We start from the raw sequence: 15,216 nt of genomic DNA on the forward strand, positions 1-15,216 counted from the left end.
TCAATGGCCATATTCACGTGGTTATCCACGTATTCAGCCGAAAAAACATCTATTACACGAATTGTTTCACTTTCAATCAATTCGTACAGTTTTTTTTAGATAACATATGTATTGTTCATAAAAAACAAGCATGTTGAATCAGTGAAATGGAGACTGATGAGGATAGATGTAGACATGTAGTATTGGAAATTAATGACTGGTAGGTCACTGATCAATCCAAGCGTGCTAAGTCTCTGGACGGCACGAATCCTTTACATTCAGACTTCAACTTGCTCAAAGCACGAGAAATCAAACACGGAACCCACTCCCATGTGAAGCTATTTTTTTGGTTGGATTCTCAAGATTCCTAAGGCCATCGGTTGCGGCTATTAAAAGAATTTGTTGGACCCTTAAAATTGTCCCAGGAATTTCGAAGGACAAGACCCCAATAACCACGGGTATTTTCTTAATTTTCAAAAGCTATATCTATATAATGTTTTCCTCTAGGAATTTGGTAAAATATTTTCAGTATAGGGGTTATTGGGAAGAGAGGATCTAATCTAAAACATATCTTCTAAACATGTTTTCAAAGTAATAAAAGTGAATTTAAGAAATGATATTTGCTAAAAGAATGATCCATTCTAATACATCTCCTAAACCCGAGGCAGTAAACTAGCACTTTAATGCATTTCCTATCCAAAGGTACTGAACTCTCGTAATGAAGTTGTTGTTCTCCTACTCAATAGTCTCTTGTATAGGCATACTAACTACACTATCATCTCTATTTAGTCCATTTCAAGTCATCCCCAAGTAACTCATCAACTCTAAATTATTGTAATGAGATAAGTATAGGTACAATCTCAATCATGTCACCATTTGTACCTCTAGGTTGCTCAACTCTATAAAAAGCTTTAAAGGTTTGATCTTTTAGAAATGCTACATCCTTTCTTCTCAAAGTCTTCTTTTGGCTAGATATTATAGCCTAAACCTAATTCATCATCATTACACTAAATGAAAATGTGTAGAATTACCTTATCATTGAGCTTAAATTTCTATTCTGTATAAACATAAACAAAAGCTTTATACCAAAGACCCTTTAGTGAAAATACATATTTTCTTATCCATGCTTTCTCTAAAGTCCCAAAGTTTAATAAAATTGATAAAGATCTATTTATCAAATATTATGCAATTTGAGTAACTTCATTCCAGAACATCTTAGGTAATTTTGCAGTTTTCAACATACTCCTAATCTTCTTAATAATCAAGGGCTGAGCTAGGAAAGTGTTTGAGATGGGGCTTTATATAGAACTTATTTCAAGGGGGTAGAATAGCATCAAACTTCTAATATAGTTTGGTAGTAATTAAGTTAGCTAATTACTTAAAAACTTTAGGTTTTTGGTTCAATTCTCATTACCTACTATATTTTTAGCAAAATTTCAAGGGGCATTTACCCCACCTAGGCATTCCTTGGATCCACCACTTAATGATGATATGATTCATTCTCTAAACTATATCATCATGTTGTAGTGTGTTTGAAACTTTTTTCTCACGTCTTATACCATACTTGAAGCAATAAGCTTCAAACTCCCTCACCTTCATTGTTAAATCTTATAAATATTTCAACTTTTTCCTTCTCTCTTTTACTACCATGGCATGGAACCATAGAAAAACTTAATTAAAGACTTAATCCTTTGACCTTGACAAGTAAGCTCATACTTTTTTTTTTAGTATCACTATAAAATTTATAAAAAAAAAAAAAAGAAAATTGAGTTTTGCCAACCCATTTAAGTTGGATTTAAGCTATCACAAATTTTTAGCACACCTACTCTATCACAAATTGAATTACCCATCACTTATATGTAATTTTTTCATCAACAATAATTGTAACAATAAATATTCGTTAACAAAAATGTATTATAGCGATGGATTTACACCATTGCAAATCAACCAATATATTTCGTTACAAGAATAATTTATCATAAAAAATAAATGATCACAAACAATTTTTTTAATGAAAATTACTATTCAACAAAATAGTATTGTTCCTATAATGGATTCTAACCGACAAAAATACCAATATACATAATTTGTTTTGAAAAAATTTTGTGTAATAAATATGAATTCTTTTTATAATAGTTATATAATAAATATGATCTAGCAAGTGACAAGATAATATAATGATGATTTTTTTTTTCAATTTCATATAATGTTAACCAATACCAATTTATAACAAAACATATTTTTTAATCATAAAATTTTTAATATTTCTATATTCTTAATATTTTCATAACTACTTTTTTTGTCCGGAAGAAATCATTTAAAATATTAATGTATTTTGAAATATTTTTAGCATTTAATTAATGTTTTGTTGTATGATATTGATAATATATTTGATTTATATATATTTTTCTTATCTTTTTTGTAAAAAAAAAATTAAAAATCATGATTCTTTTAATTTTTTAATAGTTAATTTTTAACCATAATTTGATAAAATAAAATAAAATTTTGGCTTTTTTTATTTTTCATAGGATAGTTTTCTAGAGAAAAATTCATGATTTTTTAAAATATCATATCCTTTTCTAAAAGAAATATAATTTTTACTTCATAATAAAATAAATATTAATTTGATTTAAAATTCTCATATATCTTTAAATAAATATTTCATTCTTTTTTTTAACTTTAACTAATTCTTTATTTTTCTAAGTTTTTTTTTGCTAATATTTTTTTTTTCTTTTTGGTTGAAGATGTTCTAGATTCGCTTCAACTTATTTTGGTAATCTAAGAAGTGTTCTAGAAATTTTTAACCGATGCTAATCTATACATTATTAAGTTTTTGTTATTTAGCAATAAGTTAGTGTATAATTTGTATTAGTTTAGTAACGATCTTTTCTATCTTTTTTTTTTGTCCTAAATAAATCAATAATGATTTTATATTGCAAGTATTGCATGGAGAAATATGTTATCAAGAAAGAAGATTTACAAAAGAATATATGTACCCTTTAGATTAAAATATCTTCTTCAACAAATGATTTATTGATAATAGTAACATAGGTTATCCGTTGGTAAATAAATGAAAATTAATTATTAAATCATCTTTATTCTTTATTTATGACTACCAACTTACTATATATATTGGTAAGAATGATGGTTTTTGTTTGCATTTTTTAAATCGGCTTATCCTATTGGCAATAATGATGGTAAAACTCCATAAATAGTCTATTACCAAAAACTTTTATTTTATTTACATTTTCCAACCAATTAATCCATCAATAGCCAAATTATACTATAATTATAAGGTAAAAACAAATATCATTTTTATGACGAATTCAAAAAAACAAAAATCTTTTGTTTGAATTTACAATAAATTGATTCAAAAAAATATATATTTTTGCCTTTATTATGCTTCTTAAGAAAATAAAAACCAATAATTTAGTTTTTTTTTATGAAATTCATGTCCTCTATAGGAATATTTTAAAAAAATTAATTAATAAAAAAACAGGTTTAGGATTACAAAACAATTAATTTATTATTTTAAGCCAAAATAACAACTTATTAGTTTTTTATTTTTCTCAACCTTAAACTCTATTAAAATAATTTAAAATTCCATTTTTATTCCATTGGGTTTTCAAAGAATCCACAAAAAAAGTATTTTAATTTTTTGTTTTCATCTCATTTTCGTTAGAGAATTTGGAGTTTTGGCATTTATTGAATTCTTTTACATATTAAAAAAAAAAAATCATTCACATTTATTAATAACGTTTATAGGATGTTTGCCTATTTTTATTTTTCAATTTTTGTTTTTTAACTAAAAATTTGGAAATAATTTGGAAAATCATGTTTGGTAATATATTTCTACTTTCGGGTTTTCAAATTTGATAGTAAAGATTAAGAAAAATAATTAAGGCATAAAAATTTAGGAAAAAAAATATAACATGTTTAGTTTTTTATCGTATAATTGAAAATTCATTTATAATTTAAAAATATTGGATGGGAGAAAGGGACACCCTAAGGTTCGTGCTTCACAAGGTTTTTCAACCACTTGTCTTGTCCAAAAAAGGAAATGCCCAAGCATCGCGTGAATTTCAAGTCTACACGTCTCCAGTGCTACTGTACCAGCCTGACGTGTTGAAAATTGTCGGTACATGAATGTCCTGGATCACGGAATAAATCAGCCACCGTATGAACTTAATTGCGGCGCTACCGTATATGTCACCATTAATGAATCAGCCACAAAATATGTAGCAGTATAAGTAGCTTGCTCAAGGTCGATGCTTTCACTCCTGCGCACATTAGTAGCTAGAAAAAGATACTTGTGTTTTTGTATCTCTTAATTTTCAATGGAATCATCGCATTCCATAATTGAAGCTCTACTTAGGAAGATCAAGGATGAGATGTTCTCATCTGTTGATCTCTACTCTTTTGTTTCCCCTTCTGCTTATGACACTGCATGGCTAGCAATGGTTCCAGGTGGGAATGATGGACGGCCCATGTTCGGGGAATGCTTGAATTGGGTTGTGAATAACCAGAGAGAAGGTGGGTTCTGGGGAGAGTCGGATGGATATGGCAATCCCACCATTGATTGTCTTCCTGCAACTCTTGCCTGCATGCTTGCACTCAAAACTTGGGGTGTTGGGAGTGGAAATTTGGAGAGAGGTACTACCATGGCTATTAATACATTGCCACCTTTTTCTTTTTGAATCTTTCACTGTGTCATAGTCATTCCACCAGTAGAAGGTAGGCTCTGTACTCCAACTGATAGAAGTGTAATTACCTTTTTTCCATACTTCAGGGTTGGCCTTCATCCATGACAACACAGAGAAGCTTCTCGCAGAAAATCATGCCCGCTGTCCTCGTTGGTTTGCCATCGTTTTCCCTGCAATGATTGAACTTGCCCAAAAAACAGGTTTAGAGATTGTCTTCTCAGATGAGTTGGAAGAAGTTCTGACAAATATTTTCCACCACAGACAACGGATTCTGGAAAGGTATGCGGTTTTGCATTTAGAAATAGGTGTTTAATTTTTAAAGCATTAATACTAGTCTTTTGTTTTCAATCATTTTGACTGAAACGCTTCTCCAACCAGACACTCTCTGTAAATAATCTTGATTTTGTACATAAAAAATAAACCCACGTACGTGCATGCATTTGCAGCGAAGAACTCGTTGATAAGTACCATTATCCCCCATTACTATCATACCTTGAAACCTTGCCTTTGTGGTATGGTATCGATGAAGAAGACATAGTGAAGCATTTGAGTGAGGACGGCTCCATGTTCCAATCTCCCTCTGCCACAGTTTGTGCATTCATTACTACCCGAAACAGAAAGTGTATGAATTACCTGCAAGCTCTTGTTCAAAGATTTCCTCATGGAGGTTAGAGAAGTTCTCTAACTCTTTATATCCACCAAACTAAATAATTAGTATGCAGGATTCATTTAGACACTAGATTTTTAACTTTACTATTTGATGCAGTTCCATCAATGTATCCCATGGATGAACAGCTTATACAGCTTAGCATGGTCGACCATTTACAGAAGCTTGGGTTGGCCTATCGTTTCGATAAAGAGATTGAAAATATTTTAGAACATGTTTTCAGGTACCGATCGAATTAATTACCATTGAGTTCGTGTTTGAAAATAGCCCCTTTTTAATTTGTCGTACGAAATTTCAGCCATTACCTGAGCCAAGAGCAGCTGCCGCAGCAGAGTTTGGTGCCAGTTCAAATATACAGGGACGCTTTAGCTTTCCGACTTCTGCGGATGCATGGATATCATGTTTCTCCATGTATGAATTTTGGTCCATCCTCACATTCACACACATAAACGGAAGATAGTTATACTAACTATATAAAACGTTTTTGCTTTTACAGGGAGCTTTGGTTGGTTTTTAAATCATCAAGACATTCTAACACATATGGAAGAGGACTGTGAATACTTCTCAAGTGTAATGTATAATGTTTATAGAGCCACTGACCTTACCTTTTCAGGGGAATATGAACTTCAGGAGGCCAGATCATTTGCAAGGAAGTTACTTGACAAAACATTATCACTGGGAATCAGAGGTGATAATGTCGCTATGTTCCCCAACTTTCATACACTGGTAGTTTTCGATTGATCTCTTCAATATCTACTGGCGGAACTTAGAACATATATTCTTCTGCTCTACTCTTTTTGTTGTTGGTGGTTGATTTTTTTTTTTTTCTTTTTCTGACTTTATAGATAATTTTGGACGAATAATTTGGAAAATTTGATGAATTTGTATGATATTTGTACAAATTTTTCACTTATCCAAAGTGGACAGTAAATTCAACTTCAGGCAAAGTTAGATTTTGACCAAGAAAATAAATGTTCAATTTCTGTCCCCAGTATCAAACAAGACACATGGAACAGAAGTCTTTGACTTCGTAACATGGAAAAGTTTTCTTGCCATTTGCCCGTACCCAGGACCAGCAGGCATTGTAACAGTGAAGATTTTTGTGGAAAAACCAAGCATGAAAACTTTCATGATAGTTTATTTTTTCTTCCATTTCTGTTTTGCAAGAAACATATATTCATTTTCTTTCAAAGGCTTAACTATACAAAAATGGATTATTCAATTGCTGATACCATCATCATCTATAGTGATACGATTGCATTATTTCATGCATGCATATAGATTGAGCATGAGCTAAGTCTTCCCTGGATCGCTCGGTTGGATCATCTGGATCATAGGATGTGGATTGAACAACAATATAAAAACAATACTTTATGGACTGGGAAGGCCTCATTCTACAGGTATAAAGATGTTCCAAGTTTGAATCCACTGAGCACGGTAAAAGGTCTCATTAGCATCTCCTATAAAAATTAAATGAAACCAGGTTATCATGTTTTCATGATGAAGGGCTAATGCAACTAGCGGTGAAGAACTATGAACTGCGTCAGGCAATCTTCAAGAGTGAGCTGGAGGAGCTTAAAAGGTCTTACCTAATTTTAAGATATAAATTCATAGTTGACATAAATGTCTGCGTATGCATGTAAATTCATCAATAGCATCTGAGCACAGTGAAACTGCAGGTGGTGTAAGGACTGGGGCCTCACTGACATGGGATTTGGTCGAGAGAAGACCACGTATTGTTACTTTGCAGTGGCCGCTAGTAGTTCCCTCCCTCATGACTCCGCAGTGCGAACCATAGTTGCAAAGAGCGCAATATTAGTTACAGTTGCAGATGACTTTTTTGATACCAAAGGTTCCCTGGATGAGTTGGAAAGCCTCACTGAGGCCGTTGGCAGGTATATGAACTAATAACAGAAACAAATTTCCCTAATTAATTTTTCTTTAATTTCATGTACACCAGTGTATAAGTAGTCCTCGTCTTACTTCCTCTAATTTTTGTATGACAGATGGAATGGTAAAGGCTTGAGCAGCCACAGCAAGACCATCTTTGATGCCCTTGACAATCTTGTGAGGGACATGACAGAGAAACACCTCCACCAACAAGGAAGTGACATTATCAATGATCTCCAAGATATCGTGAGCATTCCAATCAGCATTACTGTGTCAATTCTTCCCTATGTTATCCACTAAATTAATCCTGAAATATTCATGTGGTTTTTGTATGAAGTGGTATGAAACATTTGCTTCGTGGCTGGTGGAAACCAAGTGGAGTAGAATTGGATATATTCCATCCATGCATGAATACCTAGATACTGGCATGATCTCCATTGCTACGCACACCCTAGTTCTTCCAGCTTCGTGTTTTTTGAATCCAAACTTACCAAAATGCAAACTGAAACCTTCTCAGTATGAAACCATTACGAAACTGCTCATGGTTATAGCTCGTCTGTTGAATGACATACAAAGCCACCAGGTGATGAATTAATTAAAACCTGGTCATGGATATTTCATTGTTAATTAATTCTTGGGTTTAATACTATTATGAGAAGCTAATACCTACGATTAATTCTGACAGAAGGAGCAAGAGGAAGGGAAGTTCAACTTTGTGTCACTCTATTCGAAAGAAAACCAAGGGGCGGATACCGAAGATTCAATTTCTTATATGACAGACATAATGGATGAGAAGAAGAAAGGGTTACTGGAACATGCTTTAATAGATGGCTTGGATGATTTGCCCAAGCCATGCAAGCATCTCCACCTATCATGTTTCAAAGTGTTTCAGATGTTTTTCAACTCTGGAAACCGATTCGACTCCAACACTGAATTGGTTCATGACATCAATAAGGCAATTTATATTCCTTTGGAAGTTCAAACCTCAAAGCCCTTGAAGCCTCCGCCACCTCATGCTGGACCAAAGAAGGCAAATTCAACTATGAACACTCATTTTGATCAAATCTACAAACCTTGGCTAAAACCCAGTTTCACCATGCACTGGATTTCTCCGAAAATAAGAGACGGCTCTGGGAAAATGTCCATTTCCCTGAAACTCAAACTATGTTTCGTTTGAATCTGTTTATGAACCAATGTATGCTGCATGCTCGAATGTCTTTAGCTGGTACGGAATCTACGGATCATGTCAAGACGTTTTATGATGTTGTGTGTGGATGATATGTGCTGTATCCATCTAATTAGCTATAATTTTTAATTATTATTTTTTATTATTTATCATGAAATTGTTTTCTTAAATCTAATATTTCCTTTCTAGACAAAGATATTTTAAATTGTGACTATTTAAAATTAAATTGAAAATGAAATAGTAAAAAATTCCTATTGAAAGATAAAATTAAATTTGTACTAAAATATATCTTTTTTTTCAACAATTATTTTATTTTTTCTAAAATTTGAATTTTTGACAATTAATGATGATTTATCATAATATATAGGCTTTACTATAATGTTATACCAATGTGGATGTCTAATAAGAAATGTCCAAAACCAATACCGACAAGGATAACTTTAAGGCTATGTTTGGTTCCCGGAAAATTTGAGGGAAAATGCGAGGGAAAGAAAATACAAAGGAAAAGTAGAAGGAAAGAAAAAATGAAAGAAAATAAAAAAAATAGATTAAAAGTTGATAAATTATTTTTTTTGTTACTTCAAACTCATTTTATTTATTTTAACTCATTAATATAAAGATTAAATAATTTAAAAATACATAAGTTTTTAATTAGTTTTAATTATATTTGATTTTCTTTGATATTTTTCATAGGACAATCAAACATGAGAAAATCATTTTCCTTACCATTTTTTTCTTTCCTTTATACTTTTCGGGACCAAACATAGCCTAAGTCAAATTCATAAATGGCTAGAGTCACCATCGACAATGACAATTTTAATAAAAAGTTACAAAATTATTCTGAATCTAATATTAACAACTATAGTATTAATGAATATACTGTTTACCAATATTGGCAATGGTGATTTTAAATCATATTCAAAATTGGTCTAAAACTAATATTAATAAGATATTAGACTAATAGCGATAAATACAGTTTTAATTAATTTGTTAATATTAATTTTAAGCTTGATTGGAATTTGTACTGAAATCAATGGCCATATTCACGTGGTTATCCACGTATGCAGCCGAAAAAACATCTATTACACGAATTGTTTCACTTTCAATCAATTCGTACAGTGTTTGAAGATAACACGTGTATTGTTCATAAAAAAACAAGCATGCTGAATCAGTGAAATGGAGACTGATGAGGATAGATGTAGACATGTAGTATTGGAAATTAATGAATGGTGGGTCACTGATCACTCCAAGCGTGCTAACTCTCTGGACGGTACGAATCCTTTACATTCAAAATTCAACTTGCTCAAAGCACGAGAAATCAAACACGGAACCCTACTCCCATGTGAAGCCATTTTTTTGGTTGGATTCTCAAGATTCCTAAGGCCATCGGTGGACTCTTCTCAGTATTACGATAATTTAAAAAAGTTATGCTTAAATTATTGTAGTAAAAGAAGTTATTACAAATATATGGTAGTTTTTGTCATCTAGGAAAGAGGAGAGAGAAGAAAGGGTAAACGGATAAATTTTTTTTAAAACCAAAATCATCTTTTCAAATTTCAAAAGACGAAATCGTCTTTTCAAAAGACGATTTTAAAAAAATTTCAAAAGGGAAATCGTTTCTTCAAGAGACAAATTCCCATGAAAATATATATATATATATTTTAATTTAGGAATTTTTTTTAAAGAAAAATATTTTTTTTTCCATGAGAACTTATCTCTTGAAGAGACGAGGAATTGTTTTTTTTTTAAATATATATATATAAAATTTTTTTTCATGAAACTCGTCTCTTGAAGAGACGAGTTCCCTTGAGGATTTTTTATTTTTTATTTTTTATAATTGGGGAATTTTTTTTTCATGGGAACTCTTCTCTTCAAGAATTTTAAACTCGTCTCTTGAGGAATTGTTTTTTTTTTTTTTTTTAATTTGGGAATTTAAAAAAATATATATTTTTTTTTCATGGAACTCGTCTCTTCAAGAGACGAGTTCCCTTGAGGAATTTTTTTTTTTTTTATATAATTTTTTTTTTTTTTTATATATAATTTAATTTTTTTTTAAATATATATATATATATATATATTCATGGAACTCGTCTCTTGAAGAGACGAGTTCCCTTGAGGAATTTTTTTTTTTTTTTTTATAATTTGAGAATTTTTTTAAAATATATATATATATATATATATATATTTTCGTGGAATTCGTCTCTTCAAGAGACGAGTTCCCTTGAGGAATTTTTTTTTTTTTTTTTTATAAATGGGGAATTTTTTATAAAAAAATATTTTTTTTTTCATGGAACTCGTCTCTTGAAGAGACGATTTCCCTTTTAAAATTTTTTTAAAATCGTCTTTTGAAAAGACGATTTCGTCTTTTGAAAAGACGATTTCGTCTTTTAAAATCTGAAAAGATGATTTTGGTTTAAAAAAAATTTATCTGTTCACCCTCACTCCTCTCTCCTATCTCCTCTCTCCTAGGTGGCAAAAACTACCGTATATTTGTAATAACTTCTACTACTACTATAATTTAAGCATAACTTTTTTAAATTACCGTACCATTGAGAAAAGTCCGGCCATCGGTTGCGGCTATTAAAAGAATTTGTTGGACCCTTAAAATTGTCCCAGGATTTTCGAAGGACAAGACCCCAATAACCACGGGTATTTTCTTAATTTTCAAAAGCTATATCTATATAATGTTTTCCTCTAGGAATTTGGTAAAATATTTTCAGTATAGGGGTTATTGGGAAGAGAGGATCTAATCTAAAACATATCTTCTAAACATGTTTTCAAAGTAATAAAAGTGAATTTAAGAAATGATATTTGCTAAAAGAATGATCCATTCTAATACATCTCCTAAACCCAAGGCAGTAAACTAGCACTTTAATGCATTTCCTATCCAAAGATACTGAACTCTCCTAATGAGGTTATTGTTCTCCTACTCAATACTCTCTTGTATAGGCATACTAACTGCACTATCATCTCTATTTAGTCCATTCCAGTCATCTCCAAGTAACTCATCAACTCTAGATTGTTGTATTGATCAGATAAGTATAGGTACTATCTCAATCAAGTCACCATTTGTACCTCTAGGTTGCTCAACTCTATAAAAAGCTTCTAAGGTTTGATCTTTTAGAAATGCTACATTCTTTCTTCTCAAAGTCTTCTTTTGGCTAGATATTATAGCCTAAACCTAATTCATCATCATTACACTAAATGAAAATGTGTAGAATTACCTTCTCATTGAGCTTAAATTTTTATTATGTATAAACATATACAAAAGCTTTATACCCAAAGACCCTTGAGTGAAAATACATATTTTCTTATCCATGCTTTCTCTAAAGTCCCAAAGTTTAATAAAATTGATAAAGATCTATTTATCAAATAATATGCAATTCGAGTAACTTCATTCTAGAACATCTTAGGTAATTTTGCAGTTTTCAACATACTCCTAATCTTCTTAATAATCAAGGGCTGAGCTAGGAAAGTGTTTGAGAGGATGCTTTATATAGAACTTATTTCAAGGGGGTAGAATAGCATCAAACTTCTAATATAGTTTGGTAGTAAGTTAGCTAATTACTTAAAAACTTTAGGTTTTTGGTTCAATTCTCATTACCTACTATATTTTTAGCAAAATTTAAAGGGGCATTTACCCCACCTAGGCACTCCTTGGATCCGCCACTTAATGATGATATGATTCATTCTCTAAACTATATCATCATGTTGTAGTGTGTTTGAAACTTTTTTCTCACGTCTTATACCATACTTGAAGCAATAAGCTTCAAACTTCCTCACCTTCATTGTTAAATCTTATAAATATTTCAACTTTTTCCTTGTCTCTTTTACTACCATGGCATGGAACTATAGAAAAACTTAATTAAAGACTTAATCCTTTGACCTTGACAAGTAAGCTCATACTTTTTTTTTTAGTATCACTATAAAATTTATAAAAAAAAAAAAATTGAGTTTTGCCAACCCATTTAAGTTGGATTTAAGCTATCACAAATTTTTAGCACACCTACTCTATCACAAATTGAATTACCCATCACTTATATGTAATTTTTTCATCAACAATAATTGTAACAATAAATATTCGTTAACAAAAATGTATTATTGCGATGGATTTAAACCATTGCAAATCAACCAATATATTTGGTTACGAGAATAATTTATCATAAAAAATAAATGATCACAAACAATTTTTTTAATGAAAATTACTATTCAACAAAATAGTATTGTTCCTATAATGGATTCTAACCGACAAAAATACCAATATACATAATTTGTTTTGAAAATATTTTGTGTAATAAATATGAATTCTTTTTATAACAGTTATATAATAAATATGTCTTCAAATTGATTATTTGTAGTTTTTTTCATTCATACTTTCATTCGTTCATGTACAGAGTATATATAGAGGGTAATCACCATTCTAAGAATGGGAAAGAATGATACGAAGAAATAATGATATAAGGAAATAACAACTAATATCCTAATATCTCAACTTTCCTAATATCTCAATATTCCTAATATCTCAATATTCCTAGTATCTCAATATTCCTAATATCTCAATATTCATAATATCTCAACTTTCCTAATATCTAAACATTCCTAATATCTCAACACTAAATGATATAAGGAAATAATGATATAAGGAAAGCATTCCTAATATCTCAACACTCCCCCTCAAGTTGGTGCATAGATGTCACACATGCCCAACTTGTCTAAAAAATTTGAGAACACTTGACTTGAGACAGCTTTGGTAAGGATATCGGCCAATTGATCTTCTGATCGAATCTTAGGCAATTCCACAATCTTATCATCCAACTTTTCCTTAATGAAGAATCTATCCACCTCGACATGCTTTGTACGATCATGTTGTACTGGATTATGAGCAATATCACATGCAGCTTTATTGTCACAAAACAATCGGATTGGTTGCCTAGATAGGTAACCTAAATCCTGTAAGAGGAGTCTTAGCCATAATGCCTCACAAAGTCCTAGAGCCATACCTCTAAATTCCGCTTCTGCACTTGAACGAGCGACGACATTCTGTTTCTTACTTTTCCATGTCACAAGATTACCACCTACAAAGGTAAAGTAACCAGATGTAGATCGCCTATCATCCACTGCACCAGCCCAATCAGCATCAGTATATACTTCTATACTCTGATGATCAACATTTTTTGCGAATAAAATTCCCTTCCCAGGAGCATTCTTCAAATACCTCAAAATACGCATGATTGCATTCATATGTTGTTCTCCAGGATTATGCATGTATTGACTCACTACACTCAATGCATAAGCAAGATCTGGTCTTGTATGAGCTAAGTACATTAATCTCCCCACAAGTCTTTGGTATCTTCCCTTATCGGTTGATACTTGATTAGGCTCAACACACAATTTCAGACCTTCTTCTATTGGTGTGTTAATAGGTTGACATCCCGACATTCCAGTCTCTTGTAAAAGATCTAAGGCATACTTTCTTTGAGACAGAAAAATTCCTTCACTTGATCGAGAAACTTCAATCCCAAGAAAGTATTTCAGAGGACCTAGATCTTTCATTTCGAATTCTCTAGATAGATAATTTTGTAGAGCTTTTCTTTCTTCAGGATCATTTCCTGTAACTACCATGTCATCCACATATACGATGAGTGCCGTAATCTTACCATGTTGTTTTTTTAGGAACAAAGTGTGATCTGAATTACTTTGACGATAGCCAAAAGCTCTCATTGACTTTGTGAACCTTCCAAACCATGCTCTCGGGGATTGCTTCAACCCATACAATGACTTCTTCAATTTGCACACCTTCTGACATTGCTTTTCTGACACCATGCGTCCTGGTGGAAGATCCATATATACTTCTTCAGATAACTCGCCATGCAAAAAAGCATTTTTCACATCAAATTGTTGTAATGGCCAATCTAGGTTTGCAGCTAAAGACAGTAATACTCGAATTGTGTTGATCTTAGCTACAGGTGCAAATGTCTCTGTGTAGTCAATTCCATAAGTTTGAGTGTACCCTTTTGCTACCAGTCTTGCTTTAAATCGTTCAATACTACCATCTGCCTTGTACTTCACAGTATAGATCCAACGACACCCAACTGGCTTCTTTCCTGGTGGACATTCTACGAGTTCCCATGTTTCATTCTTCTGCAATGATTTCATCTCTTCATTCATGGCTGCTTTCCACCTTGGATCAGCTAAGGCTTCCTGCACACTGTTAGGAATAGCTACAGTAGATAATTGATTTACAAATGACTTATTTGATTCAGACAAACGATGGGTAGACACATAGTTGCTCATGGGATATTTGACTTTAGTAGACAATTCAGGTTCATATGTGGGTTTAGGAATACCTCTATTATGACGATGTGGTAACCGTTTCATGAATGGATCAGGCTCCAAATTAAGAACACCCTCAACAGACGACGATTGGTTTGGTATTTCAATGAAGACATCTTCGGACCCAAATTGTTAACCACTCATATCCAACTCATCCACTTCCTGGTTCACTAGTTCAGATTGTCCAGATTCATCTTCTTCAGAAATATGATAATCATAATCGAGAGTCTGAATTTCCTTATGGTACTCCCCCTGAAGTTCAGACTCGGATGAAAAATACATTGAATCTTCTTGAAACACCACATCCATTGTAATATACATATGTCGAGTTGGAGGATGGTAACATCGATATCCCTTTTTGTGCAATGCATATCCAACAAACACACATTGCAATGCATGGGAAGTTAACTTGGTGCGTTGGTGCTTGTGTAGATGCACAAATGCCACGCAACCAAAAA

The 15,216-nt window shown here is 31.9% G+C and overlaps 1 protein-coding gene across 1 annotated transcript; it reads left to right on the forward strand.

Annotated features, from left to right (window-relative positions):
* The first annotated feature begins 4,316 nt into the window (after positions 1–4,316).
* Positions 4,317–8,498, forward strand: LOC117924269 ((E,E)-geranyllinalool synthase-like). Its single transcript, XM_034842864.1, has 12 exons — positions 4,317–4,632; positions 4,769–4,961; positions 5,129–5,349; positions 5,449–5,572; positions 5,648–5,760; positions 5,846–6,075; positions 6,631–6,749; positions 6,833–6,931; positions 7,029–7,244; positions 7,356–7,485; positions 7,577–7,822; positions 7,925–8,498. The coding sequence occupies exons 1-12, from the start codon at positions 4,317–4,319 to the stop codon at positions 8,414–8,416; spliced, it is 2,499 nt and encodes an 832-aa protein (XP_034698755.1). The 3' UTR covers positions 8,417–8,498.
* Positions 8,499–15,216: the final 6,718 nt, after the last annotated feature.

This window comes from Vitis riparia, chromosome 10 (assembly GCF_004353265.1).
Source record: "Vitis riparia cultivar Riparia Gloire de Montpellier isolate 1030 chromosome 10, EGFV_Vit.rip_1.0, whole genome shotgun sequence".
Lineage (NCBI taxonomy): Eukaryota > Viridiplantae > Streptophyta > Magnoliopsida > Vitales > Vitaceae > Vitis > Vitis riparia.